This window comes from Triplophysa rosa, linkage group LG9 (assembly GCF_024868665.1).
Source record: "Triplophysa rosa linkage group LG9, Trosa_1v2, whole genome shotgun sequence".
Lineage (NCBI taxonomy): Eukaryota > Metazoa > Chordata > Actinopteri > Cypriniformes > Nemacheilidae > Triplophysa > Triplophysa rosa.
This window is the reverse complement of record NC_079898.1, coordinates 19,516,158-19,543,526: the sequence shown is the minus strand read 5'-3', so window position 1 is coordinate 19,543,526 and position 27,369 is coordinate 19,516,158. Positions and strand designations below refer to the sequence as shown.

Here is a 27,369-nt window from a genome sequence, read left to right as displayed (position 1 = left end):
AATTGAAGCCTCTGTCTGTCAACAGAACAGATCCTTCCTACAGGAACATTAACGAATGTTGTATACTGTTTTATATATAAATTGTCCTAATGTGTTTACACACGAGCGCGTGGCGCATATAAAGCATGCGTTCATTGACTCGTTTCACTGGCATAAAGTTGGTTTGACATTAAACGTTCGTGAATTTAGGGACCATCTCTAAAGTACACATTAAAATACCTTTTTCCAACTTCAAAAGCATTTAAAGGGAATAATTTATAGCCACAAAACTAACTGTACAGTGTTCATGTGTGTGTCAGCTATTATGCACAACTTTTAGATTATTGAGTATTACAATAAACCATCAAATCATATGCACATATTCCTATACGTATTGCTATTGAGCTTTAAATAATGGTATATTTATGTATGAGACCATTATACTTTGTACACATAGGAATGTTTGCATGTGATTTGATGGTTTATTTGAATACATATCAATAATCTAAAAGGTGTGCATTCTATCTGTCATACACATGAACACTTTACAGTTAGTCAGGGATGTCATTCCCTTTAAATGCTATTGAGCTTTAAAATTTGTATATTTATGTATGAGCCCATACAGCAGTGAAACACATAGGAATATTTGCATTTGATTTAATGGTTTATCAGAATTAGAAAGAGCTTTATTGCCAAGTATTTTTGCACATACAAGGAATTTGTTTTGGTGACAGGAGCATCCAGAACACAGAAACAGCAACAACAGTACACAGAGACCATAACACAATAGAATACAGTACACAATGATTTAAATAAGGGCCTATGGGTATAAACAATTAAGAAGTACAATACAATAAACATAAGATAAAGATATAGAGAGTAAAGCTATGTATGTATGTAAATATGTACAAGTAAAAAATAAGAATAGACGATTGTAGTACAAGGTATGTGCTACATACGGCAGAATGAATGAAATATAATTTACAAGAAAAGTTGTATAAAAATAGATTTATCTGGAAAATATAATTAATATTGCACTTAATTATTATTGCACAGAGTTATTAATTGCACATTTCAATTGAACATTTAACTGTTCAAGAGAACTGTTCTGTTCTGTTCTGTTCTGTTCTGTTCTGTTCTGTTCAACAGAACAGAGAGAACAACTCTGTTCTGTTGACAGACAGAGGCTTCAATTCCGCGAGTAGGCTACAGTTTGCAAAACTGTGCGAACGGATTGAGAAAGCGTGGGCACAGATTATGAATTTGTGGGTACAGATTTCAAAAACTGAGGGGACGGTTTACAAAACCGAGAGCACGGATTGTAAACTCGTGGGTACAGTTTATTAATCCGAGAGCACGGTTTTGTAAACTGTGGGAACGAATTACAAAACTGTGGCCACGGATTTGCGGGGCTTGTTTTTTTTTTCTCCGAGGGGTGACCAGACGGGCTCCGTACAAATATCCCTACCGAGTGCGGAGATTTCCCCTACAGCTACTTGTTTCAGTTCAGTTTCAATTCATTCAGGTTCTCGTCCGAATTGTTCTCGGATGTGTTCATCTCTATGTCATACTATATAAATATAAACCTTAACTGGAACAAGGGGTCTAAAAATGTCGCTTTTACATTTAAACTCAAACAATTTTGTATTAATACTGCCACCTCGCGGTCGTCACAATCACTAGCTGGCGAGTAAAGATCTGGCGCATCAACTGCATTTTATTTGGTTTATTGAAGAAACGTTACTATTTGCAAATGGCTAATTGCAAGAACATCCAACACAGCGCATTATCATGTCTAGGCATGGCATGACATGAGCCTGAACAAGAATTTGTGTACATTCTCAAATAGGAAGGGCTTTGTCTTTAAACGTATATTTAATGTCAAAAAGCAGTGACTTAAATCAGATGATCCTGATACAAGGATCATCATGACGATATGTTTTCAAAACGTCCATCGAAGGTCTTTTATTTTAAAAGTTTTGTGGCTGCGCGTGCGCACACTACTGTAAACAATCGAATGACAGCTCATCCGATTTGAGTTTAGCAGACTAGACACGAGGAACAGATGGGCGAAAGGTAGAAGAAACGGGTTTAAAAATGGTATCAATAGGTAATACATTAGTTTGTTTGTTGTGTTGGCAAAGTCGTCAATGCACATAAAGCGGGCGGGTTTGTTGATACTGTAACAGATGAGATATACGACTGAACCGATGCTTTGCTCACATGCCTGTGTAATGTTAACGTAAATCAAATCTCAGTTGTGCGTATTTCCAAATATTAAGATCGTTGCATTGTGTGTTATATAGTTGCATCTCTCACCTCTTTTAATAAATATCTACAGGTGAAGTGCTCTGTCTGTTGTTGGTCGCGATATTGTGGGGCGGCACGAACCCGTTTCTGAAAAAGGGTACGGAGGGCATTGAACGAGTTCAGAGAGGAAACAAGCTCCTCCAATTTATGTCAGAGGTCAAATTCTTGTGTTTGAACTTCAAGGTGTGTGTTTTAATTGTTTTGGCATCTTAAAAAGCTTTTAACGTTAGTTTAATGTAGCGAATGTCGTTTTTTTCATAGTATCTTGTGCCTTTCATATTGAACCAAAGTGGATCGTTAGTGTTCTACTTCACTCTTGCTTCTACCGGTAAGACTTTTCAACACATCTTTAATATAATATAAAGAGCGAAGATGTCAGTTGTGCATAGTTAGACATCACTTTTGGCCACTAATGTACATTAACCACCATTAGTTCTTTATTCTATTATCTTGCTGTTTTTTGTAGATCTTTCTCTAGCTGTGCCCATGGTGAACTCGCTCACCTTTCTGTTCACACTGCTAATGGGCAAATGGCTGGGAGAAGAGTTTGGAGGTAAAAGTAAGTGTCCTGTGGGTTAGTAACAGAACTTACCTTTTCTATAATGTAGCTGCACATGAGTTTTGCTTTCTGTCATTGTGCAGAAGCTGTGCTGGGGATGTTACTCACCATGACTGGAGTGACTGTGTGTGTGCTGAGTTCTGTCTCTGAGACAGACATCAAAGAGCTGCGCAACACAAGTGACCACTAGAACAACAACTGCTGGAAAAGATGAATGTAGAGGCAGATGGACCTTGACTTTGGACCGTGCTATGTTGTTTTGTCTCACACTAACATCGTCTGTCAACTATGAAACAATTTATGTGCTATTTCGTTTTTAATATGTGCTGTGAACTTATGCCAAGATAAGGAAACTGTTTTTAAAGGATTTTACATCTGTATTCCGTGAGTGTTTTTGCACTTTAATCGCACCTGTTGAAAGAGTATAGTTTTGTACTGTGATATAAAAAACCCATTTTAAGTGGATGTGTATTGAGGAAAGAGGAAAATACATTAACATATTGTACTGTTAGGTGAATTGTATAATTATTGAAGTACCAAATGTTAACTTAAATACGTTTATTTTAAATGTCCTTTACATTCAGAGGTCATATTTTGCTGTAAGAAAATAAAGAGTAAAAACCTAAAAGCTTAAATTTCTCAATGAATCTGTGCATGTGGTAGGGTTGTTATTATTACTTTGCAGGTTACAATATCAGTTTATCACCATAATTACATGAAACTACGTCAACATCAGACTGTGGATTGGGAGGGTGCGTCTCACTCCGTTGCATCATTTTCAGTCTGCAGAGGGTGTTGAGCATACCCGTCCAGCTCTTCCTCATGGAAACTACCAGCCTGATGCATAAGACCAACACAAGGTGTTTAGATGAGTCATGTTTATATGTAATTTTTATAATGGCTAAACATAACATGATTGGGTTGTAACGTGTAATGCTTCCTATATTGGACTATAAAAATTAAAAGGAAATGTCTTACATATTTCTAACAAAAGTGATATGGTAAAAATGGGGTAAGTTTTAAAGCAAAAATTATTTTAGATACAGCTGATTATCTGTATTCATTTTCAAATATAATGTTTACAGCTGTTTGCAACTCATAGACTAACAAGCTCTTTCTGTGTTTCTTCATTTTGTTGGTCAGAGAGTGATGATGATCTTGAAGATCTTGAATCTCGTGTAGTTGACTATTTAAAAACAAAACTCTTATGATTATAATGTATTTTACTAATGGCAAACAGTCAAAACAATCTGCCATATTACTATTAATATTACGTAGTATAATATAAATTCATTAGAAACAAAAAAACGTCAATTTAAAACAAAATACATCAGAAACCGCAAGCATCTCACCCTGTCATGCTTTCTGGATGTATATCCTTGCTGTGTCTCTCTATCTGACACACTGAGCTCTTTCTCTCTGTTCTCATTGAGATGAGGTGATGATGGATGTCCTTCAAGTGAATGCATCTGTAATAGAGCAAATAGTAAGTTCATGATTTAGCCATCTGCTAAATTAGGTCATGATGTCATTCTTCAAATGTGTCTATCACGCACACTCACATGATTTATATCGGCTGTTTGAAATGGATCTCTTTCATGAAGCTCCTCATCCTTCACAGTTTCTGGTGCTCTCTGAAATTACAAACATTTGAGAGGATTGGTGAGGAAAGGAAATGACAGAAAAAGAAAGGGGTACCTGGTCAACTGGAAGCTCTACAGCTGTGTTTTCATCTTCTGGAACCTCCTCAGCACCTCGAACCTCCTCCCTCATACTGTTATCAGAGGCTTTAAACACACTGGGCTCATCTACACACATGTACATAAACACAGTGGCTTCATATGTGCATATATATGTAAACACACTTTTCCAAACACCTACACATGTTATACACTCAATACAGTGCGTGTCAGTGTTTGTATGTAGGAGGTCACCTGTTGGTCCACCAGGAGGTCTGGGTGGGTGTCTGGATGTGGGAGGGTGTCTGCGGACTCTCACAGGTCTGGCATAGAAAACAGAGTTCTCGTCTTTATCCCCTTTCCTTCCTTTCCTTTTAACAGGATGAGGGGAGCTTTTTCTTTCTGCCTCATCTCCTGTGGACCTTACACACCTACCCTCTCTCTGAACATTGAATATATTGTATTACATAGATGAATCAGTACAAAGGTGCATGAAAAAAACAACATTGACACATTCTGTGAAATTAACATACCAATTGTACCAGAATATTTAGATTTTACCTCGGGTGACTCCAAGAGGGTGGAGTCACTGTGGCTGTCCTGAGGAAACATCTTCCTACCCTGAGTGACATCATCACAACAGAACATCTCCATTTCAGACCACAGGATAAAACTACCATATTTTACAACTTACTTATTTTTACAACTTATTTGTCTGAGGCTCTGACCAGCACCAAAAATGTCTATTTCTCATACTAAATTAGATGAAATATTGACCTCCATTCTTCTCTGTAGCCCTCTGTCTCCTGCATAGTATCTACAGTGAGAAAAAATTGTTGGTTAACGTTGGTTAACTTATATTTCTTGAAAACAAACAAATTAGTGTCTTAGTTGTCTACCATTTTTATGATTTTTATGAGGTTTTTCCTCATTTTTTAAATGGCTTTGGATGAACAGATCAATTAAATAAATAAAAAATAATTAAAAAATTACCTATCTGCACTGCTGCCCATTGTTTTGTTCAGTAGAATCTCCACATAGGGAAGTTTCTTGAACTTCTCTGTTCCCACGGCAACGTAGCACTGCCCACTCTCCAGCTCCTCTGTGGAGGTCACTGTGATTCCCTCCAAAGTACAAAGCCTGAGAGGTTAAAGGTGAAATGTTATTGGGAAAAGCTGTGAAACAGCTCAGCTGCCCATTAGAAGGTCCTAAAAGATGCATAATGAATTGCTGTCCAAAATTTGGCAAACAAATACCTGCGCACAGCTCCGGTGCGAAGCATTGCTTTTTCAGAAATAAGCCTCAGTATTTGCTCTAGATTCTTTTGCAAGTGGCGGGAAATGATGAGACGCATGGCAGGACTGAGGATATCTCCGTTCTTAAAAACACTACAGAGACAGATGCGACAAGAGACAGAGAAACACAAGGGAGAATGTGTTTGTGCACAAGTGTGGAAGAACAGACGTGTTTGTACTGCTGTGTAGAGTAAGTTCTCACTGTATGATGCAGGGAAGAATGATGACCTTCCTCCATTTTGCAGAAACATTAAGCCTAAGTGTTTTAGTCTGTGGAAAGATTTATATATTATTGGCCCGGTTTCACAGACACAGCTTAGCTTAAACCAGGACTATGCCTTAGTTAAATTAAGATATTTATGTCGCTTTTATAAAAATGCCTTAGGAGAATACATTACTTGTATACAATTTGAGACAAAACAATGGCACTGATATATTCAAAGATATTTCAGGGCAAGTTATATTCAGTTAAGACAGGTCATGCATTCATTTTAGTCTGGGACTAGCCTTGTCTGTGAAACTGGGCCATTTAATGTTAAATATATGTTCTGTATTTGGTTCACAGCATTGCTTTCTAAACTATGTACTTTATTCTAAACGGTCATAGCAATGTTAAGTTGATCACACTGAGAGAATTGCAATAATACCATACATTCTAATACAATGTTTTCTATATTTTCTTTTTTCAAACCTTTTTATATGCATGTAAAGCTGTTTGCAAAAATGCAAAATTGTGAACCATCTATGGAAATACATCGAAATGAATTGCATTTGGTAGTCCAATATTTTCCATATGTTTCCATAACGAAACACAATGAGGTTAATCTAAAATAAAAAATCTAATGTATCAAAAAAAAAAGCTGTCCCATCTCTGGAGTCAAAAGAAAAAACTACATTTTCTAGCAAATGTGTACTGCATATGTATGTTTTTTCTAGCAAATGTATGCGTTCGGCAGATGCTTTTATCTGAAGCAACTTGCAGTATATTCAAGGTCATTTACATTTCATCAATTCATGTGTACACTGGGACTCAAATTTAGCTGACCTACAAGAAGCCTATTACGACTTCCAGTTTAACAAAAGATGCTGTGTGTGTTCATGCTGAGTCAGTCTGCTCTGTTCACAGGGCGTTTATCAACAGCAGTTTTCTCAGATCTGTGAACAGCATTAAGGGGTCAGGCACCTAAACATGCCCTAACAAGCTCTCTGATAACATTAATGGCCTGCTATTGTTGGAAGGGACAATAACACATCCCCTTCTTTCCACTATGACACACACACAAAACCATAAATACGCCTCGGCTAAGCATCCACAGCAACAAAACACGCAAACAAAACACAACACTTTGAAAATATCTGGTATGATTTTTCATGCCTAGTTATAGCAACATAAATTAAGACTGCTGCAAAAATGTGACCGATAGTTTCATAGCACAGATCCAACTTTTCAACAAAATTAAAAAAATTGTAAAGTGTAATGAAATTGCAATGAGGTACCTGTTCTGCAGCTCTGCACGTTGGAGATTTCTTCAATCCTGCATTCAGATAACTATTAGTAAAACACAGAAAAGAAAAACAACATGTTGAATGACTTTGGCTTTCGTAACAATATTAATCCAAAAGCAAAAAGAATATGAATAATAATAATAATGTCATAATGTGAAACCTGCATATCAAGTGATCACAAATAAACACTGACGTTTACAAAAAAAGATTGTTAAGTCAAATGAAAGATGTCCATATGAACTATACTTATAATTTTGTCCAGACGACTGTATAAATATGAGGGTAATTTACTTCAAACCTCCACAAAAAAAAAACTAACAAAAAGAAATATGGCAATTAAAAAAAAACAATCATACTGTTTAATATAAATAGTCTGAAAAAGCCATTTGTATTGCTACTTTATTTGAGTTCATCTTCGACATCTAGGACTGTTTTAATACTCCTAGTTCAGATTACTTTGAATGTGAATTTGGATAACTTTGTTTTCATTTCTCATTTTAAGAACAAACAAAATTATTGACATTATTGCTGAAACAGTGGGAGAGCATACTTTAGATTATTTCCATCTAATTCACACTTACTCCAGTTTCTTAAACCGCTCAAACCCTGCGGCCACATACTGCGCACCCTGTTGAAGGTCAGTGAGATCAGAGATCCGGTGACCGCAGCGTGGCGTGAAGAGCGTTCGAACAGCCAAAGGTGCTCCAATATTGAGAGTGATGTCATTAAGCAACGCATCCATGGTGGAAATTTGCTTCTGATTTACAACAAATCTCCTTCCTGAAAGACATCAACACACAAGAAATGAGACCTGTGCTTTCTACTGAGATTGTATTTGATTTTCCTTGTTGTGACAGTTAATGTTGTGGAGATCTTTTTGTGAAAATAAACATAGTAACATATCCATGTGGCACATCGCTGTACTATTATAGTATATCAACATGTTATGTGCAAGAGTTGTGCAACAAAACAAACCATCAAAAATCACTGTTTCAGAACTTGCTCTAACCTGAAAAGAAAGGATCTCCATTCCTGTAGACAACCACACTCTTGACTTGAGGCAGGTGGCTAGTCACACCTGTTGAGGCCATGACCCTAAACCAGCCACATTAACAGACACCTGTAAAATCAACACAAACAACTCACAGTAACCCATAAATAATTACACACACTTTAACAAATAAAGCTGAGAAAATTCACGGATTCAACTCTTTCCATCACCACTGAGACTCATACACACATACTCACAAGCAATCTCACTTACATCTCAGAGACACATTCATATGCATATGTAAATCTACACACACTCACAAAAATACTTACAGAAGGAGGCTTATGTTAACCAGGAGGTCACCAGGATCAAAACTATGGCTCATTTATTTCCAACTGTAGTGGTTTGGTATTCAAAATTATTTGAATGGTAAAGAACAGTCTGTGTGAGAGCCAAATACCACTCAAACACCTCGCCCAGACTCTCTCCCTCTCTCACACACACTGGTGTGTTTCCTGGTTGCCATGGAAGCATTACTAACTATAGTGGCTGTCTTTGTGGGGCAAACACAAGAGAGGGTTAGACAGAGGGCAACAGAAAATCCTTAAATGTAAGAGATGATTTGGTCAACTTTATTTCCATTCCTGAAGACATTAAAAATAATTGTGCTGAACCACAAAAAGGACCACAGATTGGAATTTTTAGGATGGTGCATACACTTAAATGATGTGTATGAGTGCATGCGTTATGGGGTTGTTTATGTCTTCTGAGAATTAAACCTTTTCATCACCTGACACCAAGAGAACAAAAACATCACACATCAAGAGCCACAGGGATATAAAAAAACTTTACGAGGAAGAAAAAAACTCATCTGATTTATTCAGTTCTAGAAATAATACTTATTTACAACAGTACTCTAAAAGCCCATGCAGTGCCAGCACATAGTCTTAACAGTTCTGAACAAACAGTTTGGTTTGGAACTCCAGTCATTTTGTCATGAAGTTTGGTGGTTTATTAATTAGCTATATGTCACATAAAACATGCTTGTGCAATATTTTATTGTATTTTGTAAATGTTACAGCATATATAATAAAATATTTTTTAACACAGACAGTTTGGTATCTGTAAGACAGTGTAATAAATATAAAATACAATTCACACACATTGTGTGGCATAAACCTTTTTTACCTATTAGCAGGGAAAGAAAATCCTCTCAGAGGAAAAACTTTACAGACTGGAAAAAATAAAAAACATTGGTCCACTTCAAGGTCCTGAATCAGTGAGAAACATCCATTCTCTGTCTAAGGGTCAGATACTGCAAAAGAGCAGAGCAGCAGATCAGGAGAGGCAGACACATGCATGAAAAATACCCACACAATACAGTGAAAAGACAGATTTAAAAAATCTGTCATATATGACTAATGTTCTCACTTTCTTTCTGCTACTAATAGCTTGCTGGATCCACAACAGCTCCATGGCCAAAGTGCTCCGCTGCTGTTTCAAAGATTCAGACGTGTGTTCTGTGTCTTTCAAAGCAAAATGCAAATGTTGTTCTGCTGGAGAAGCACAAACACACAGTCAAACAACTTGCACATTCATGGTTATTTCTCAAAAGAGTCTTTAAATATCCCTTATTGAATTCTGTTCCCAACAGACCTTTCAGAAGAAAGCTGCTGCTAACATTTCGATTCATGGAACTCCAAAGTGTTGTAGAATCCTCCGCAAGATTTGGCATGACCACACTCTCTGCATCAAGAGGTGTACAACTGTCTCTGTCAGATGTTTCAGGAGCTTCGTCTTTCTCAGGTACCAGGACATCAGGTGTTGGGGCAGGTATTTCACTGTCCATATTGTCTATGTTTTGTTCAGTAGTCGAATTGTCCACACGGTCATGGGACTGATTCTTGGAGCGTCCATACTGCAGTAACAAACTTTCCTATAGGGTTAAATGATATCATTATTATAATATATTTTATATAAAACAGAAGTATGTCATACTCATTGTTGATTCTAACATTAGGGTTAATGTTAGACATTTTTAAAATCAAGAACACAGGTAAACACTGATCAACCAGATGAGGTGTTAAAACATTACAACATACCTACAAAAAAGGATCAAGAGTTTATAAAAAAAACGATTATAGATTAACGAAAGTGTTATTTAGCAAAACAAAATATAGGAGAAATAAATAAAAGTTTTGTAAAACATTTAGGTAACTGACATGGAAGCTCACAGTGTCAGTGAAGTGAGGTTTAGATATGATTTTTCCTTTCCAGTGAAGATGATCCAAACCTCCATCAATTTCACGAACAATATCCTCAAACTGGGTCCGAACCGAATCCAGATCTCTCCTCTTTAAATAACCACGACAAAAAGCCTGGAGACGATAAAGAAGTATTTAAACATAATAACAATAAACTAAACTAAACTAAACTAAACTAAACATAATAACAATAAAAATACCTGAAATTGAGCCAATTTCAGACTCCATTCGAACTCCATCAGAGCTGTCTGTTTGAACGACTGCGCTTTCTATTTCTTCCCGTACAGACACACAATGAGTCCGCAGCTCACCGGCGCCACCTGCTGTCGTGGAAGAGCGGCTCACTCATTTTTGCACATTATTCATTGCTTAAACGTGTAAAAAAATTACAAAACATTTTTATCACTATTAAGTCCACACAAGAAGTGTTGCAGTGAGAAACTAATATAAAACAAATGTAATCCATTTATTCTTTTTAAGTTTTTGGAAGTACTGATGCCTTATTTTTTACCTTCATTTAACGAGGGATAAGAAAACAGACATGCTAATCTCATATCAGACCGCCCCTGAATCCATCTCATATTTAAAACATTTAGAGGTAGGTATAGTGGAAGTCAGCTGTAATGAGAAGTGACTGCATTATAAAAGATTAACATCAAATGTTTGAATCATTTGCTTTTCCTCAAATCTGCCCATGCATTGTTGTTTTAATTAGCACTGAAACCTAGAATGAGAGGAATGGCTTTAACGGGGAACGTACTCATGTTTTACTACACTATTGACTTTGTAATGCTGTTTGGTTCTCTCTCACAGGTTTTTGCAGTAGGTCTAAAGACTACCAGAACCTCTCGCATTGCAGACATGCCCTCTATATCAATGTGCTTTAGGGTAAAGACACTGCATTTCCCAAAGGTAGGATTTCCCAAATGTAGGATTTGTTTTTGAAACTAATACAGAAAATCACTTTTTAGAACATGCTTTCACTATGCATTTACAGTAAGTTTACACAGTCAAATACTTCAATCTGCGTCATCAAGAATAACAAACAACTTCAATTAGGTTGTTCCTTTATACACATTACATAGCTTTTTCAAAAATAACTTGTTACAGACAAGTTATATAACATTACTTTAAATAAACATATTTCATGTACAAACATCTACAAAAAGACCCAGTTCCATCATGTGGGGAACCTGTACTGTAAAACAATCAATGTCATATAGACACTAAGAAGAGGCACTAAGATTAATGGTCTCAAACAGCCCTGAGTGAGTAAATGGCTACTCCACAACCATTTACATCATTTCCAAAACAAAAACAACAAAACATATGAACAACTACAAAATAACGCTTAATTGTCTAATTAGGTGATTTAAAGAAAATGTGAATGTTCTTACGTCTGCTACTGAAGATCTAGGGTTTCCAAACCCAAGTTAAAGCAACAATTCAACCCAAAATAAGCATTCTGCCCTCATTTACTCATCCTTATGTTGTTCCAAACCCATATGACTTTTTTTGTGAAACAAGTTTTTTGTGAAGTTTGATGACTAAGGCTTTTTAGCTTAAAAGGGTGCAAATGCAACAAACAAGTAGTTGACTTTGTAGTGTTTTTTTTGTCATTTTTGATCCTGACCGCTGTAGCAGTCATTGAATAGAAGGACACAGAACGTTTAGAAAAAACTAACATATGTATTCCACAGAGGAAAGGAAATCATGTGCATTTATGAAATCCACAATTGTAATAAGAATGAAACCAGCTTAAGCAATTCTTAACTGAACCATAACTGTCCAAACAAACATTAGATAGGCTTTAAATCACAGCAATATAAAAGTCATTTAGCTACTTGGGTCTGAATTATATAAAAGAGCTTAAATTGTATTTAAATGCTATGATCAGGGCATTCAGATGGAGAATGTGCTTTGATACCATTGATCCTAATATAACATTTCACTATAATGGTGCTCATTTCAGCCCTTGCAGTTGAATTGTTGCCATAGCAACCTGGGCCTTGGTCTGCACAGTGATTTGATGGTCAGCTGGGATTGGTTTATCACTTCAGGTGCTGGATGTCTTGGGCAAATCTTGATTTTCTGCCAGGTGAAGTTTCTGTCTGGATAAACTGCATTAAGGAGATATGTACTGTACTGCTAATGCATTTCTAATGCACAGGCATGACTCTAACCATCTGTAAAGGACTTTGTAAAGGTAAAAACGCTGATTCCAGATCAGCTTGTCATTATACTTTTAATCCATATATCCATTAGGCCTCCATTAGAACACAACTGGTATGAAAACTATGCTCTGATTGTTTTTGCTGGTTTTGAAGCTATAAGTGCTTGGGTGAAAAGCATTGAGAGCTTTCAGCTCTCTTTGGATAAACAGAACTTGCTGGATGTAACACTTTACGGTTAATACTTGAACAAGGTCAGAAAAAAAAAACTCATTAAACATTGCATTTAATAAACACTTAAATATAATTATAACTTCATTTACTTCTTTAAATAGATCTAATATTTGGTCACAACTGTCCCAGGAACATAAGTTACAATTTCGAAACATCATTAAGGTAAAAAGACATCACATCTAAATATGTATAATTCACAGTGCGGTAAAGGATACATTGAGCTGCTCAATTCTTCCAGCTAAGGGGAGGATAAAAATAGAGACGCTTTCAAACAATCAATACCATGCTGGTGATTTAAAAAGGCATAACAATAACACTTTAAAAGAACATAAAAATTCTGATGTTTTTTTTTTTAATTCTGCATGCTGCCTGTATGTTGACGAACATCAAGATGTGTCCTAAAATTGTATTTATTTGTATATATTATATTTCTGCGTATATTTTTTATACGCATGCTGATTATAAATTGCATATTTTACTATAATACACAAAAAATACAGCATTACAGTAATGAAACAATCAAAGTAATTTGGTTTGAGAATCTGCATTGATAATAATGTAAATTACTAAAAATACTTGTTTTGGTTAGATACTAGCAAAACCAACTGACAAACATAAAAGGTGACTAAATTTAATGATTTATGCCAACAAAAAAATCACAAAATATGAAGTTTCAGAAGGACTGCAGCGTTATGCAAAAATAATTCCTTCTTTTTCTTTTGATTTTGGTGTGAAATGTGACAATTCTTGGTGAAAATCACACAATCACACTCTCTCATATGGTGTAATGTCAATAACCCATTTATGAATATATAAATACAGCTGCATTGTGCTGGGATCTCTCACATACCATTGTGCTGACAGCTAGAAGGGAAATACTTTCAATAATAACTGTCCAGCCTTTCACAGGCTGATGAAGGAATTCGGTCAGATAGCAATGCTCAGATGTGGTTGATCATGCAAGACCCAGCCACAGGCCTGTACTCAGATACAGGGTATTATTGTGCTCAACCCGCTCTTTCAGCATGTTAATGTGTGAGTCCTTGAATGAAGGAAAAATGTATACTGGTGTTCCATCTCTATTAAAACTGACCATCAGTGGTATGGAACAAAATGTGTATGGTTTAAGTTCACTATAATGACAAAAGAATCAGAGTATGTCATCCCAATTCAAATCCTATCCATTCTAACTAGAGTTAGTGTGTCCCAGCATGTGTGTGAGTATCTTACGTTTGAAAGCAGATGTTCTAGATTGCGGTCTGAAGCCGTCTTTCTCTGATCCTCTGAGAGCTCCTCCACATGGCTGTCCAGACTGAAGTGAAGTCGGGCCAGATGTTCTTGCATCTCCCTCACATGCTCTAACTGCTCGAAGGAGCACACCTTACCTACACACATGTGCATTCGCACACGCACACGCACACGCACACGCACACACACACACACACACACACACACACACACACAGAGGCATGCACAATAAACCACATGGATTAGTCATGTCCATACCATAATTGGTGTGGAGTTACGTGCCATAGCTGAAGCCCTGTAACACCTGATATCATGCACCTGATATCAGATTGCATCACAGCATGAAAATAGCCACAATAGATTTTTAAGCATGTTATTATTGGCTTCAGAAACTTTTATTACTTTAATACATCTCTGCATTCTCTTACAACACACTGCAATACAATTTTAATTACAGCCTGTAGTTTTAATAGGTTATACAAGCATATAATATCTGTGTGAGTGCATTGTACACTACCAAAAGCTTGCAGTTTTCCGGAGTGAAAGTCATTAAGCAGGTTAAGGAGCCCTCCTTCCATTTCTCTCACATCAGAGACGTCAGTGAGGAATGAATGCTGGAGCGGTGAGGACGACTGGGACACACGGCTGGGACCAGCAGGCTGAGGAGCTCTGGGCTTCTCTCTGTGCGGTCTGCAATCAAAACCGCATTTAGATTCATGGCTTTCTTCTCCCATAGGATGTCCTGATGTTGATAACAAGTGTTGTCTATCGGTCATGTGAATAAGCTTATGATGCAAATTGTTACAGTTCAACTGCGTTCTAGTTTTTAGGACACAACATTTATCATGCACACAAACCTTGTGTTTTTGGGGGGAAGCGCGGGAACAGCAAGAGCTTCTTTAGATGGACCCATTGCCCCCACCGATCTCTTGTACTTGCCCCTGGGTTTGGGGGAGGGTGGCTGTGGTAGACCCAGTGAGAATGTGGCGCTCTTACTCGCCGGAAGAACAGACAGTTTCCGTGGGTTGATTGGTGGAGGTGGGGGCTGGGGAAGGGACACTTTGGGGCTTCTTTTCTTCCTCTTGTCCTCCATGAGGGCAGTGGCACTTTTAAGGAGACAGAGACAAGAGATCAATTTCAACTATTGAGAAAACAATAAAATCTGATTCTGCACTAAAATGCTTTCTGGCCTTGGGTTCTGTTGGCATTACTTTGCTTTTTAAACTTTACTGCAGATCAGTGAGAGAGGCAATGCTAAACATTTACAGGTTAGGCAGAAATTAATGTCTACCCTTGAGATGCCAAATGTACTAACATTTTTTTTTTTATAAATCAGTCAGTGTCCATCCGCCAATGGCACACAGATGTATTACCTCCAATGAGTTTTCTTTTCAAATTGGATTATAAATGACAGATCAGTACTTCACTAACTGCTTTATCAGAGAATAAAACTATAAGATAATATCTATAATATCTCTGAATGCGTTGACATGATGCACCAGGCAAGTAAATTATAGCATGCAAAACATATAAATACATTACTATATAGCCTAATATATGAACACTATACAATGAATATCACATATGATTAGTGGTATATTATGGACAGATTCTTTATTACAGCCATTCATGAAAATTCTATCTGACTAAGCTAGCTGAATCATCTGGGTCAAATCTGGTGCTCTTTAACTCTCCTATGAAAAATCAGGCCACAAATGTATATTATGCATGCTACTTATAGTAAACCCGAACATATGCTCTCAATATATTTATTTATTCTATGCAACACTCTTTGCCGTATTGCATTCTTTTTTCGGCATGGTTTAATAAAACCTTTGAATGAACCACTTCCTATTGTCGAAGTGGTATTGTATAGAATTGACGAGATTTGCATTAGGACATTACCCTATGAGGCATCGATGCGCTAACGTTACTATAGGTGAAGAAAATAATTTACTCACCGGCTGAATACGAGGCTTTCCGACGCGAGTTTATGACGCCCGTGTTGGCTTGTCCATTCCAATAAAATGTTTCCGCGGTGTGCTTTTTAAAGGCAATATCAGGTGCGTGTTGTTGCCAGCTTGAGCTCCTACTTCCCCTCCGCGAATCTGTCACTCGTACTATAGCGAAGCTTGCTTATTAATATTCACAAGACAAGCTTTCGCCATTGGGAAACAGCTTCAAAAGTTCTAATAAATATTTATGTACCAGGGCGTAGCCATAGGTTGGTTACTCGGCAACGCCACGAACGTAATTTATATTCAATCAGCTAAACCTTCGGCATAGTAGTTTCGCTCGTAGATGCGGTCACAATAAAAGAGCGCCGGAGATCAGAGACCTCCCGTTTAAAGATACAGTGACGCACAAATACATATATAAATTAACCACAGAGCTGGTTGCTTAAACAATGCCATCCAGAAAAGACAATTTTACCAGAAACCCGCCAATCTTCCTTTATATCTGCATAATTGTAAAGAACATTGAACCACCTGTGTTGCCATTCAGAAAGATTTGCCGCCATCTAGAGGAGGATACATGACTGCAACGGACTAAATAATAAACTCTTGATAGAATAAAAAACTCTTGAATAATTAATGTGTCAATTGGCATTATGTCAAAAGTAAATATTTTTTATCTGACTGTATCTGACTTGGATGCCTTTAAAAGATTATGGTGGTGCATTATAAAAACCCTCAAACATACAACGTACAAAAATATGTTTCCTTTTTATTTCATGGCAAGTCAGAACAAATACAGAGAAAAATGCACCTGTAGAAAAAATAAACAGCTTTCACGCATGTTTTCTGCTCGTCTGTGATGACGGACAATAACGTATCCTTGTCTAACTGACTTTCTGATTGGAGGCACTGGCTGAATATGAATACGCCTTTCCCAGAACTATTCTGTCTCTGAGCAGTTTAAAAAAGGCATAATAATTACTGAATAATATTAGAGCTAATGATATCGTCTGATGCCATTTCTCTGAACAGATCAGGGAATATAACTGGTAGAATATAATTGCACCCTCCAGGATTATGAGAATGTTTAATATTCGAAGTGGTTTGTTGAAGAAAAACTGTAAAAAGAAATGAGGGGAAAGGGGGTTATTACCGTAACATTGACCAAGTATACATGACTTTAAATTATGTTTCTAAAAACATTCAATACATTTGATGAGTCGCCAAATTTCTCCGGCAATCGTTTACAAAGCGCTTTGTGTTTCACACTTCAATAACGGTTTATACTTACATAGAAACGATAATGTGAGACATCTGAGGGAACTGCTACATTATAATGGCCCATGGCCTTATAAACATTTTTATTGTGTTTGACCAAAACTCCATGTGGCCACATGTACTCTTCTGTCCATCTGTAGAAAGCAGAGAAAGAATAAGCACAGATAATTTAATATCAAGATAAATTCATAATATTTTAAAATATCTGAACACAATTTATATAAAAAGTACAGCCTTTTTCTAAACAGCCTTTATGCTTATAAAATAGCCTGTAATAGTCTTGGGCCCACTAAGATGTTTATTTTTTAGGTTATACAAGACAATACACATGTAACAAAGATCAAAACTAATCTGTACTATTTTAAACCTTCCGCAAGACAAGTAAAGAATCATGTCTAAACAGTATGACTGGTTTTCTAATTCACTTGATGTTGCTATAAATAAATCTGTTATTAAAGGCCACACCAGAGCTAAAACAAACGTGTTAAAACACGCAACACAAAGCCGACATTCCATTAATGATTAGTGCACATCAGACTAAGAACTAAAAACACAAATGTTTTATCAAACGTAAGCAAATTTACAAAACTAGCATTGTGCATCTGTTGTACTCACAGCACAACTAATTTCAGCACTAAATAAATACATGCAGGGGATTTCCCTGATGTGTTTGATTCTTTGCAGAGACAACCCAGCTAGCAAAGGTACGTCTGTAAGACGTCTGCTAAAGACCTGGAAAACATCTGCTGTGTAAAAACATCTGCTAAACATCTTGAAACGAGCAGTTTTACATCCATTCTAAATGATAAACATCTTATAGACATCTTCTAGATGTCTACATGACATCTGACAGCAGACGTCTGCCAGATGTTCGTGTGCTATCAGGGTACGCACTTAAAAGACTTTAGTATGACCCCGGGAGGACACTTACATGTGCTGTAGTACATTGGAGCAGAGGGAGGGGTCCACCTTCTGCCAGCAGCCCAGGTGAGCTGCAGCTTTATGAAGCAGGTCACAGTAACGTGGAGGCAGTAGGTGCCTCATAAGAATAACTGAAGTACTGACAGATACAAGTATAAACAGCTCACAGGACCAGCGTTTGTCCACATACTGTGTGCTCTAGACAAAAGCAAAAAATAGGTATAGTAAATAAACATGAAAATAAAAAGATTTCACAGTACCACACAAATCTGTAATGTTCTTTGGAGTTCACAGACATGGGCAGTGCACAATACACTTTTAATGTTTCATTGTGAGCACTGAGCAGATTGTGTTTAAATATGCATTGAGGTCCATCTAACAATAGACATGCTAACGTAAGTTTACATAAACTATATCCATAGCTAGTTCAACTGAACTGCCATGATAGTAAAAACAAAGCTTAGCATTACAGACAGACAGCAGGAGCAGCACATGTAATCTATTTTTAAAAAGATATTTGCATGGGTGTGTGTTCAGGGCTGTCTCATAAAATTCTAAACAAAGTTGCTTAGCAAGTTGCATACTAAGGCCACCTTGTCAATACTCTCACCTTGACGAACCAAACAGGTACGAAAGCTACATAGTATGCGCTGAGCATGGAGCTAACCAAAACCTCCTTCATCCTCCAGTTGAAGTCCATCTTCAGGTACTCCACTTCTTTGCGGATAAGGTCAGGTGATAGGCAGCATGCGTGGGTGGGCATGGGCTGAACACTGTACAGCTGACTGGTGTGCTGTTTCCATGTTTCCTTAAGGACTGAGAGATAGTCCCGCCCCCCACGTCCCAGACCACCGGCCCCGCTGACATCTTTAGAACCCATGGCACCTAAAGGGGACATGGACCCAGCTCTCCGAAAATCGCAGCTGAGTTTGAAAAAGGGAATGTACATTCCAAACCTAAGGAGAAAAGATAGATGGGGGTGCATATGAGCATTTGTTTGTGTGAGTTTGTATGCATCATTATAATATATTGAAAAGGGTAGAATAGGCCATTCTACCCTAGAATAAACAAATATAAATGAGCAATTATGATATATTTTTTATGCTTTATTTTTAAAGTCTCTCTGTTCTGATCTGTGAATATGACCCCTTAAATGCATGTGATGTATTATTACAATGTGATGTGTAGAGTAGTACTCACGGATAGCAGAGGAATAGTAGGCTGAGTACAGAATATGTCTTAAAGAGATAAATTAGTGAACGACACAGACTCCACCCTGCAAGAGTCAAGACGGCAAAACGAGCCGTCACCAGGAAGAAAGAATGAGGGAAGGATAACTTTCCACTTTGCGATGCCTTGGTCAGGATGATAGGAAACACAGAGAGAGAGAACGGTGAGAGACGGAGAGAGATTGCATTACACATCTAAGCAGATATCAAAATCAAAAAGCAATTAAAATGACAGGAAATGAAATATGGATACAGAGCTAAGACATAATGCACATACCTCTTTTACTATGGCAGCTATTAGCCTGCGTGCCAGCACGATAATGATGAACACCAACATATTGTAATCAATAAGGTGGAAGTTCTGCACAAACACAACATGAACACAGATGTCATTTCAGATGAATGCCACAAAGGTTTACAGAAAAAAACAATAGTCTGTTTTTTTCTCTCTAACAAACCAGCAGTTATTTAGAATGAGGTTGTTTAAATGCACAGATCACAGTTCTGGCGTTTAATTTTTAAAAGCAGTCACATGTGACTCACCAGAGAGGTGTGTGAAGGGGGGTGAGAGGGTGGGTACCACCACACGGTTTTGTAGATGTTGACATAATGCACGAACAGAGCTGTAAGATGGCACACCAACAGATGGAGCTCAAACAAGACGTCCCGGTCCACGGAGAGTTCCGGAATTTTACTGTGCTTCAATGGCACCACCGTCTGAGTGGCCAAAGGAGGGCTGGACATTCCCGTTCCGGATCCATTCCTGAAGATAGTTTGCTGTGTCACATTATCCTAAACAAAAAGTCTTGCATTCACCACCTTTCACAACACACAATTTCCTCACCTGGTCCGTGACCTCACACTCGTCACAGGTGAGCTGGTGGAGTGGTTGCCATTGCCAACAGAACCCGTCTCACTGCTTAGTGGAGAACGACAATATGTCGTTCTATTCGCTCCTCTTCTTCCTCCGGCCATTCCAGATCTTCTCACCCCGTCTCTCAGTGCCTTTGAACTTATAGTTGGTTACAGTTTAGACACCTACATAAGGACAAAAAAACACAAATCCAAACAAGGTTTCGATTACGACCATAAGATCCTCAAAGCCAAACCTCAAAGACACTAAAGAATTAAGGCTAGATCTAAATCACTATACTGCCATAAAAATTGTGATTTTATTCTAAATCAAGACTATGATACATCTCCACATCTGTTTGAAACGAGCAAAATCATCATTCCCTAATCTGTTATACAACATCCAGAACACATACTTTATTTAGAATAGATAGATCAATGCCAATTTAATTACAGTAAATGGTACCATAGTAGTCGCATGGTACTTTTTGTATGTGAACAAGGCGTACAAGAAAACCAGTTTATTACATAATGATTAATCCTAAAGTGTCTATTATTAACAATAACAAATGTCAGACTTGCCCAATTCAAGGACAGTCTGTTCACAAACTCTTTCTCATGTCTAATTTTAAATCCGAATGCTACTTTCACTTGTGCCTTGACACACTAGTTCCTCTCTACTGTAAAACCTTTATGGCAGTAATTGTTAAGACTGTGAGAAGAGGTTTGCTGTCAAAAACCTTAAAGACAGACGACTCACTGCAAGTACTCATTGTACTGTATATTGTACTGTTGACTTGATATTTAACCTGCAGATGCCTAAGAATCCTCTTATTACAGGAGTGAACACGGATTAAATCAAACCTGTTTGCATAGAGTCTGTAAAATCAGATACTGTCTATCTGCATACTATACTGTCAATAAAGGGCTCGCTACGTTATCAGATTTAAAACCATCAGCACACAAAAACAACCATAACATGTACGGCAGAGAAAATAATAGAATTACAATGAAGACTGACATGCAAGCAACACTACTTCCTTGGTCAAAAGTTGAATCTTCAAAGGATTGCCAATGGATGCATTACACACGCGCAATGCAAGTTAATGCCTTTGCTTTGCTTTCGACTTTCACTTTTTAGTCGCTTTTAGTTAATATTCAACGTGGAATAATACTGTCTGCGCGCCCTGGGGCTGTGTTGATATCTGCAGCCCTACCTATGTTGATTGCCAAACTTGCGGAAGCGTTGCATTTAAACGTTTAGGTTTAAAGGCATATTCCTGCCCCTTTCCTTATGAAACCGGGCTGCTTTATAACACAACATGCAATGGTGGGGTTTGGTTAAGTCTTAAAGCTCAGAGAAGTAAAAGCATGCTCAAATTTAGGAGTGCGGCCTAGTGCTCTTATATTTGCTCAATGTCCAGAAATCAGAAAAAGGTCGCTTACCTCTTTGAGCCGCGAGGTTTAATCCAGATAAGGCGACTGTATGACTGACGTTGACATACACTCAATTTTTACTGAATTAATTAGTTAGGATCCTAAATGTTTTTGTTTTATTTCTGACAATACGATAAGTGCTCATTCTGTTGATGTTGTAGCGCACGCACGCACGCACGCTCAGAGATCGGAGGGAGGCGTGCGCTGCGCGCGCGTGCATGTTGAGCGCGTGTGAGATCAAAGCTCGATAGGGACACACAGCACATTGCACAGAACCAGAAAGGTTAATGCTTACAGTGGTTTTGTGCATTTTTCCTCGAATATAATGATCCTTTCAGGGCCATGTAAAACTATACATCTGCAGTTGGTTTGTTTTGATATAAGCCATAATAACACAAAATAGAATCAGAATCAGGAAGAGCTTTATTGCCAAGTATGTTTGCACATACAAGGAATTTGCTTTGGTGACAGGAGCATCCAGAACACAGAAACAGCAACAACAGTACACAGAGACCATAACACAATAGAATACAGTACACAATGATTTAAATAATGGCCTATGGGTATAAACAATTAAGAAATACAATACAATAAACATAAGATAAAGATATAGAGAGGAAAGCTATGTATGTATGTAAATATGTACAAGTAAAAAATAGGAATAGACTATTGTAGTACAAGGTATGTGCTATATACAGCAGAATGAAGTTAATACAGCTAACTAACACAATACAACACAATAAAAACATGCTTGCATAATAAAAAACATGATTTTTGAATTTCTTTTTTGAAAGAGTTTGGTTCCAAAATTAGATAACTCCGTTTTTAAGAAAACCATGAAAGAAATCATGTTTTTATTGTGTTTTATTGTGTTAATTAGCTGTATTTCTTGAGTTATTATGGCTTAAATCAAAACAAACCAACTGCAGTTTCATTGATATTAATGGGAATGCACAATAAAAAAAACATGAGTTATTTTATTTTGGAACCAAACTCTTCATATATATATATATATATATTTTCTCTTTAATATATATATATATATTACAATAAAATGTTTTAATTCTGCTTTTTATAACTATATATATACATACATATAAACGCTACAGAGCCAAGCTGTCAAGAGTTAATTCACTGTGCACTGCGCTTTTATTATTACAATAAGACCAGAGATTACATATTTAACGTTATTTATTTATAATGATTATTTTTATTCATGTTTTACATAACTCATTCATTCTTATGTTCTCATTTTTATCAAACCACTGAACCATAGCTATCTTACTCCACCTGTACCCCAGCGTCCATGAAACGAAAAGGGCGGATTTTGCTCGCCTGACAGATAGCGCGGTTGCCCAATCAGAATGCAGACCCCCGTAGCTCGAGGGTGCGCGCCGGAAGAGCGCCGCAGTAGCAGCAACACGGGAGCGAAATGGCGTAGCGTGCTTTCCACAGCCGCAGCGCTTCGGGACCAGGCTCGTTGAGCCTCCCCGATCCTGACGGGGAAATGTATCTGAGAAACCGTTGCCGTTCATTCGCTTCCAGCCCGGTACCGAATCAGCGGAAACTGTAGGTGAATGTTCAGTGTTGACATATTGTGCACGTCTTTGTCTTCACTCTTTGTGTAACAGTTTCGCATTCCAGCACTTGCGTCACACCATCTCTTTGTAGATGGCCAGGTATTGTGCATAGCACAGGGGTGCGATTTTTTTTATGCTGCATTGATATTTATTATACAATTGCATTGTGTTTAAACTGCTTTGATTTCTTTTCTGGACTTAACAAGTCTTGTGTACTAGAACTAATGGTTACCTTAATGAACTTGGTTTGTCTTATTAACAGAATGCCCTTCATAGCAAGAAGAAAAGGAACAGTCACGTGTCTAAAGGAACATAAAGAATGAGCAGGTCAGTTTCTGCATTTAGTATTACACAAATGTATTCTTTTGTTTCGTTTCATTGGTTTTAAATGCTCATTCTGTGCAGATGTGAGACCATCCTGTCATGGCTCTTCAAACTACCCGTCCTCCAGCATTATGTCAGGGAAGTGTCACTGTTCGGTCTACATCATACCAACATCGCTCCATGAACATACAATTTCTGCACTTTGAAGAGGATAGTTCAAGAGGTGTTTTTTTAATAATGAGAAATTAAAATGTGTCCAAATATGAAATAACCATGCCTGTGCCACAGCTTGTACAAATGATGATTGGTCATGTTAGCAAAAATATTTACTTTTAAGTATTTGTGTGGGTGCAGGTTGTGTTAATGTGTTACAATATAGAGTGCACTTGCTTTGCAGGTAAAGTGCAAGCAACCTGCAAAATGCAAAGCAATTAAGCTGAAACATGCTTGACCTAACTGTTTCATTACCTGCAGATGAAGTGCCTAATCATTTTAAACAACTGTCTCACAAGTCTCTTACCAAGGCTTAGCTGTAAACCTACAGCAAATCACTGCATGGTCATTCAGTCTTTACAATGTGACTGTTTATGTTTTGAGACGAACTGTAGATAAGTAGCTGTTCTCTGAATTCAAGATTCATAATGGTGCTTTAGCAAAATCATGACCCTTGCTATCTCGTACTGACAAACCAAGACAGACAGTGGCATTAACGTAACCCAAGCATAAATTCAGTAGGATACGGAGAGTTAATGATATGTGGAGATAATGAAATGGAAGTATTTTACTACCTCGCAAAGCAAATCAAGTAAACAGCTCAGATGCACACAGCCACCAATGATCTGATCGGTATTTCCTTGTATTTCTTTCAGTCATTTTAAACATAATAGTGTAGGAATATGATGCCTGTGTGTTTTAGGATGAAAGTGTTTAGATCCAATGGTTGAAATATTTTAACAATGATTATAGGATTACATATCACACTAAGGGCATAGTGACCTTATAGTTCCCTGGTTGTCCTGGGCCAGCAATTCATCCAGGTAGTTTTCATCCTCAGTAAGTAGAATTTGGCCAAAAGAAAGGCAGTGGACCTTCTAAATGCTACTGTAGGTTGTGGTAACAATATGTTAAAACAAATCAAAACGTGTAAGCCAGGAGTTTGTGTTGGCCCATTTGTCCTAGATTTTTACAGTGAAAGTCATTTTAAAGAAATTATTTAATCTGTGCTGTGCAAAATTTATATAAATGTTTTTCTAGTTAACAATTTGTTTGCACAGCAATTGTGGTGTTTTTTGTATCAGTGGATTTGTACAAATACATTTAAATATATGCATTTGGCAGTCTTTTATCCAAAGTTATAAACAGTGCATACACACACTGATGTGTCTTCCCCAGACCTTAGCCCTTCTAATGCAGTGCTACCAATTTGGCTAAAGGAACAAATAAGTGTTACATACCCCCCCCTTTTATAGGTGTGAATCTCAATGGGCGGAACAGTAGTCATGCCTCAGTGTGGGAAATGTGCAATATTTGTTTCTTTCTTTTACGTCGTGTTTGAATATGTATATTGTACAAACAAGTGACAAGTTGTTCGCAAAAACAACAAAATCACCAATGTCTTCCATTAAATGATGTATAGTTTCATCCGCTTACTTTAGGGTGGCGGGATTTTGTAGTGCCAGCATAAACATGGCCATGCATGTACGGTAGCGATGCTTGCTGAGTTTAATAGTCGTAGTGAAATGTAGTATACTGCTATAAAGTTGTTTAGAAAATACATAAAATTAGGCAGACAAAGATTTTGTTAGTAACCAGCATGGATGCAGCATCCATACTTTGATCGATCTGATTAAGAGGCAAGTCATCTTGACCTGAACTAAGAGCATTGTTCAAGGGATGTTATTTTGGTTTTGCTGGTTAACAGTTTATTTTTTGGTTAATCGCTATAAGTGAACAATAATGTGTTAGCATCCTGAGGGTTAGAAAAAAATGACGGTTGGTACTGATGTGTGGCTAACCATGCTGAATGCTCATTTATGTTTCATAAGCACTGTGTGAGTTTGTCCTAGTTTGTTCTGCGGAAAATGAAGTTCTGCACCCAAAATAGCACAGTCAGATCAAAATGCATGTCTCCAGATAATCGTATTTAGGGGGAAAATTGCCCTTAGTAGCTTTTACTGTTTTGTTCTATAAGTGTATTCCTTATTGTGGAATTATTGTTTTGATTTTTCACAATATTTTGTTAAAAACCAGCTACACAGATAATTTGTAAGAGTATCTAAAGAGATGTGTTATGTATAAGTCATACCTCCAGTGTTGTATTTTTCATCGGGTATGTTGTCTCAATCTAGAGCTTTTGGGTAGTTATAAAAGTAGCATAAACGCTAGGTTTTAAAATAAGGTCAAATGCATAAAGCAATTATCAAAGCATTGTAATGTAGATATAATACCTCAAAACTGGAATGCAAACTATATTTTTAAATATACTCGAAGATATGCAAGCCATAACGTGTATTAAGTTCATCATTTAGAAGCAATAACTGCATGCATGAATTATAATATAACAGTTCAGTAGTGTTTGTGAAATCTGTAGCATATATGTTACATTGATAGTGTGTTTTGATCCAGGACATCTCATATACTACACCTCTTAGTACATAAGCTATGGTTTCATTACTCATGGACACCAAAATAATTTGTGAGGCCAGCACTAAAGGTCTGAAAATGATTTAAATGAAGACCATTTTTATCTGGTGGAAAAACGTTGATGGACAGTCTATATATGCAGGGCCTGTGCCCTTTTATTGACTTTGCATGTTTACATACAAATCATTGTGGAATGCACATAAGCTGTAAATTTGTTTGCAGCTCATTTACCTTAACAGCAATATGAGCAGTGTTCTGGGTAGCCGTTTGTAAACTTGAAGAATCCCTATCTTCATAAATAATAAAGATAAACTGGATGTTTACCACAATACATTCACAAAATGGTTCGTTCGTGGAATTAATGGTATTTTGATTACAAATGCAAAAAATTATTTTGCTGCTGCATGATAGTGAACAAGGTGTGTTTTGTGCCGCATGCAACCGAGCTGTGCTTAAAAATATTTATGCAGAAAATCAAAGAGTGGACCATTGTTATTATTTTTAAATGCATGAAATTCCAAATGTTTATCTCTACTGTACATGATTTACAAATGAGTATATTGTATCAAGTTACTTTTTGAATTTGAATATTGCATAATGAAATTGTGATTCAAGAGGCTCAGATCTAAGAAAGTTTTATCAAAGCCTGACCATTTTTTGTTTTAAATGTGTAAAAATGTAATTTGAGTTCCAAACCATGTTCATTGCAGATGATGCAGAACGAAAGTGTATAATGCTTTGCTAGCCTGCTGTGATTGTGTTGCCGATTTTGCCTCTGAATGTGAAACTCTATGCTTGGTCTAATCTATGCACTACAGATGTGTCCTGCATGATTTTGTACAATTTAAAACTATCAAAATTTTAGCAATAAAAAAGCAGCATGGTGCCAATTATAAAAATATTTATTGTAT

The 27,369-nt window shown here is 37.1% G+C and overlaps 5 protein-coding genes and 1 long non-coding RNA gene across 10 annotated transcripts; 2 read left to right on the top strand and 4 right to left on the bottom strand.

Annotated features, from left to right (window-relative positions):
- The first annotated feature begins 1,978 nt into the window (after nucleotides 1-1,978).
- Nucleotides 1,979-3,475, top strand: tmem234 (transmembrane protein 234). Its single transcript, XM_057341978.1, has 5 exons — nucleotides 1,979-2,089; nucleotides 2,321-2,472; nucleotides 2,551-2,617; nucleotides 2,756-2,848; nucleotides 2,932-3,475. Exons 1-5 carry the CDS (start codon nucleotides 2,077-2,079, stop codon nucleotides 3,036-3,038), a joined length of 432 nt encoding a protein of 143 aa, XP_057197961.1. The 5' UTR covers nucleotides 1,979-2,076; the 3' UTR covers nucleotides 3,039-3,475.
- Nucleotides 3,476-3,570: 95 nt separating this feature from the next.
- dcdc2b (doublecortin domain containing 2B) lies at nucleotides 3,571-8,764 on the bottom strand. Of its 2 annotated transcripts, none has more exons than XM_057341950.1 (15): nucleotides 8,652-8,764; nucleotides 8,338-8,448; nucleotides 7,910-8,108; nucleotides 7,320-7,371; nucleotides 6,025-6,092; nucleotides 5,784-5,915; nucleotides 5,521-5,667; nucleotides 5,305-5,344; nucleotides 5,089-5,148; nucleotides 4,783-4,969; nucleotides 4,547-4,656; nucleotides 4,411-4,482; nucleotides 4,201-4,317; nucleotides 3,957-4,034; nucleotides 3,571-3,685 (listed from the first exon to the last, which is right to left on the bottom strand). In XM_057341950.1, exons 2-15 carry the CDS (start codon nucleotides 8,417-8,419, stop codon nucleotides 3,608-3,610), a joined length of 1,422 nt encoding a protein of 473 aa, XP_057197933.1. In that variant the 5' UTR covers nucleotides 8,420-8,448; nucleotides 8,652-8,764; the 3' UTR covers nucleotides 3,571-3,607. The 2 variants fall into 2 exon arrangements, with proteins under 2 accessions (XP_057197933.1, XP_057197934.1); XM_057341951.1 differs by having other exon boundaries at nucleotides 5,089-5,127.
- A 115-nt stretch (nucleotides 8,765-8,879) lies between these two features.
- On the bottom strand, nucleotides 8,880-11,150 carry iqcc (IQ motif containing C). 3 transcript variants are annotated; one of them, XM_057341974.1, is made up of 5 exons: nucleotides 10,784-11,150; nucleotides 10,542-10,697; nucleotides 9,976-10,255; nucleotides 9,751-9,872; nucleotides 8,880-9,634 (listed from the first exon to the last, which is right to left on the bottom strand). In XM_057341974.1, exons 1-5 carry the CDS (start codon nucleotides 10,820-10,822, stop codon nucleotides 9,596-9,598), a joined length of 636 nt encoding a protein of 211 aa, XP_057197957.1. In that variant the 5' UTR covers nucleotides 10,823-11,150; the 3' UTR covers nucleotides 8,880-9,595. The 3 variants fall into 3 exon arrangements, with proteins under 3 accessions (XP_057197957.1, XP_057197956.1, XP_057197958.1); XM_057341973.1 differs by having other exon boundaries at nucleotides 8,924-9,634; nucleotides 9,751-9,875; nucleotides 10,784-11,144; XM_057341975.1 differs by having other exon boundaries at nucleotides 8,954-9,634; nucleotides 9,751-9,875; nucleotides 10,554-10,697; nucleotides 10,784-11,059.
- A 486-nt stretch (nucleotides 11,151-11,636) lies between these two features.
- ccdc28b (coiled-coil domain containing 28B) lies at nucleotides 11,637-16,453 on the bottom strand. The gene is made up of 6 exons (XM_057341972.1): nucleotides 16,198-16,453; nucleotides 15,094-15,342; nucleotides 14,754-14,926; nucleotides 14,219-14,373; nucleotides 13,204-13,226; nucleotides 11,637-12,694 (listed from the first exon to the last, which is right to left on the bottom strand). Exons 2-6 carry the CDS (start codon nucleotides 15,327-15,329, stop codon nucleotides 12,640-12,642), a joined length of 642 nt encoding a protein of 213 aa, XP_057197955.1. The 5' UTR covers nucleotides 15,330-15,342; nucleotides 16,198-16,453; the 3' UTR covers nucleotides 11,637-12,639.
- Nucleotides 16,454-16,943: 490 nt separating this feature from the next.
- On the bottom strand, nucleotides 16,944-22,103 carry tmem39b (transmembrane protein 39B). Of its 2 annotated transcripts, none has more exons than XM_057341946.1 (9): nucleotides 21,921-22,103; nucleotides 20,467-20,660; nucleotides 20,166-20,385; nucleotides 19,900-19,983; nucleotides 19,594-19,748; nucleotides 19,004-19,349; nucleotides 18,404-18,591; nucleotides 17,486-17,606; nucleotides 16,944-17,312 (listed from the first exon to the last, which is right to left on the bottom strand). In XM_057341946.1, the coding sequence occupies exons 2-9, from the start codon at nucleotides 20,595-20,597 to the stop codon at nucleotides 17,079-17,081; spliced, it is 1,479 nt and encodes a 492-aa protein (XP_057197929.1). In that variant the 5' UTR covers nucleotides 20,598-20,660; nucleotides 21,921-22,103; the 3' UTR covers nucleotides 16,944-17,078. The 2 variants fall into 2 exon arrangements, with proteins under 2 accessions (XP_057197929.1, XP_057197930.1); XM_057341947.1 differs by having other exon boundaries at nucleotides 20,467-20,634.
- A 1,194-nt stretch (nucleotides 22,104-23,297) lies between these two features.
- LOC130559091 (uncharacterized) lies at nucleotides 23,298-27,352 on the top strand. The gene is made up of 3 exons (XR_008963532.1): nucleotides 23,298-23,480; nucleotides 23,754-23,818; nucleotides 23,897-27,352. It is a non-coding gene; the product is annotated as an uncharacterized LOC130559091 (long non-coding RNA).
- Nucleotides 27,353-27,369: the final 17 nt, after the last annotated feature.

Bases quoted from the DNA above. Each gene is read 5' to 3' on its own strand.
- tmem234 (XM_057341978.1), top strand. The intron at 2,473-2,550 runs GTGTGTGTTTTA...TTTTTTTCATAG, and splicing joins TCTTGTGTTTGAACTTCAAG to TATCTTGTGCCTTTCATATT. The intron at 2,618-2,755 runs GTAAGACTTTTC...TGTTTTTTGTAG, and splicing joins CTTCACTCTTGCTTCTACCG to ATCTTTCTCTAGCTGTGCCC.
- dcdc2b (XM_057341950.1), bottom strand. From the start codon at position 8,419: ATGGCCTCAACAGGTGTGACTAGCCACCTGCCTCAAGTCAAGAGTGTG. The intron at 8,109-8,337 runs GTTAGAGCAAGT...GATGTCTTTCAG, and splicing joins TGGAGATCCTTTCTTTTCAG to GAAGGAGATTTGTTGTAAAT. The intron at 4,970-5,088 runs GTAAAATCTAAA...TTCAATGTTCAG, and splicing joins CCCTCTTGGAGTCACCCGAG to AGAGAGGGTAGGTGTGTAAG.
- iqcc (XM_057341973.1), bottom strand. From the start codon at position 10,822: ATGGAGTTCGAATGGAGTCTGAAATTGGCTCAATTTCAG. The intron at 10,698-10,783 runs GTATTTTTATTG...TATCGTCTCCAG, and splicing joins TGAAATTGGCTCAATTTCAG to GCTTTTTGTCGTGGTTATTT. The intron at 9,876-9,975 runs GTCTGTTGGGAA...GTGCTTCTCCAG, and splicing joins CAGCAGCTTTCTTCTGAAAG to CAGAACAACATTTGCATTTT.
- ccdc28b (XM_057341972.1), bottom strand. From the start codon at position 15,329: ATGGAGGACAAGAGGAAGAAAAGAAGCCCCAAAGTGTCCCTTCCCCAG. The intron at 14,374-14,753 runs GTAGTGTACAAT...ACATGTGTGTAG, and splicing joins CGGAAAACTGCAAGCTTTTG to GTAAGGTGTGCTCCTTCGAG. The intron at 13,227-14,218 runs GTAAGATACTCA...TCCTCCCCTTAG, and splicing joins TAGAACATCTGCTTTCAAAC to CTGGAAGAATTGAGCAGCTC.
- tmem39b (XM_057341946.1), bottom strand. From the start codon at position 20,597: ATGGCCGGAGGAAGAAGAGGAGCGAATAGAACGACATATTGTCGTTCT. The intron at 20,386-20,466 runs GTGAGGAAATTG...AACTATCTTCAG, and splicing joins AGTGTGAGGTCACGGACCAG to GAATGGATCCGGAACGGGAA. The intron at 17,313-17,485 runs GTAAGTATAAAC...TTCTTTTTACAG, and splicing joins TCTCACATTATCGTTTCTAT to TTTTTCTTCAACAAACCACT.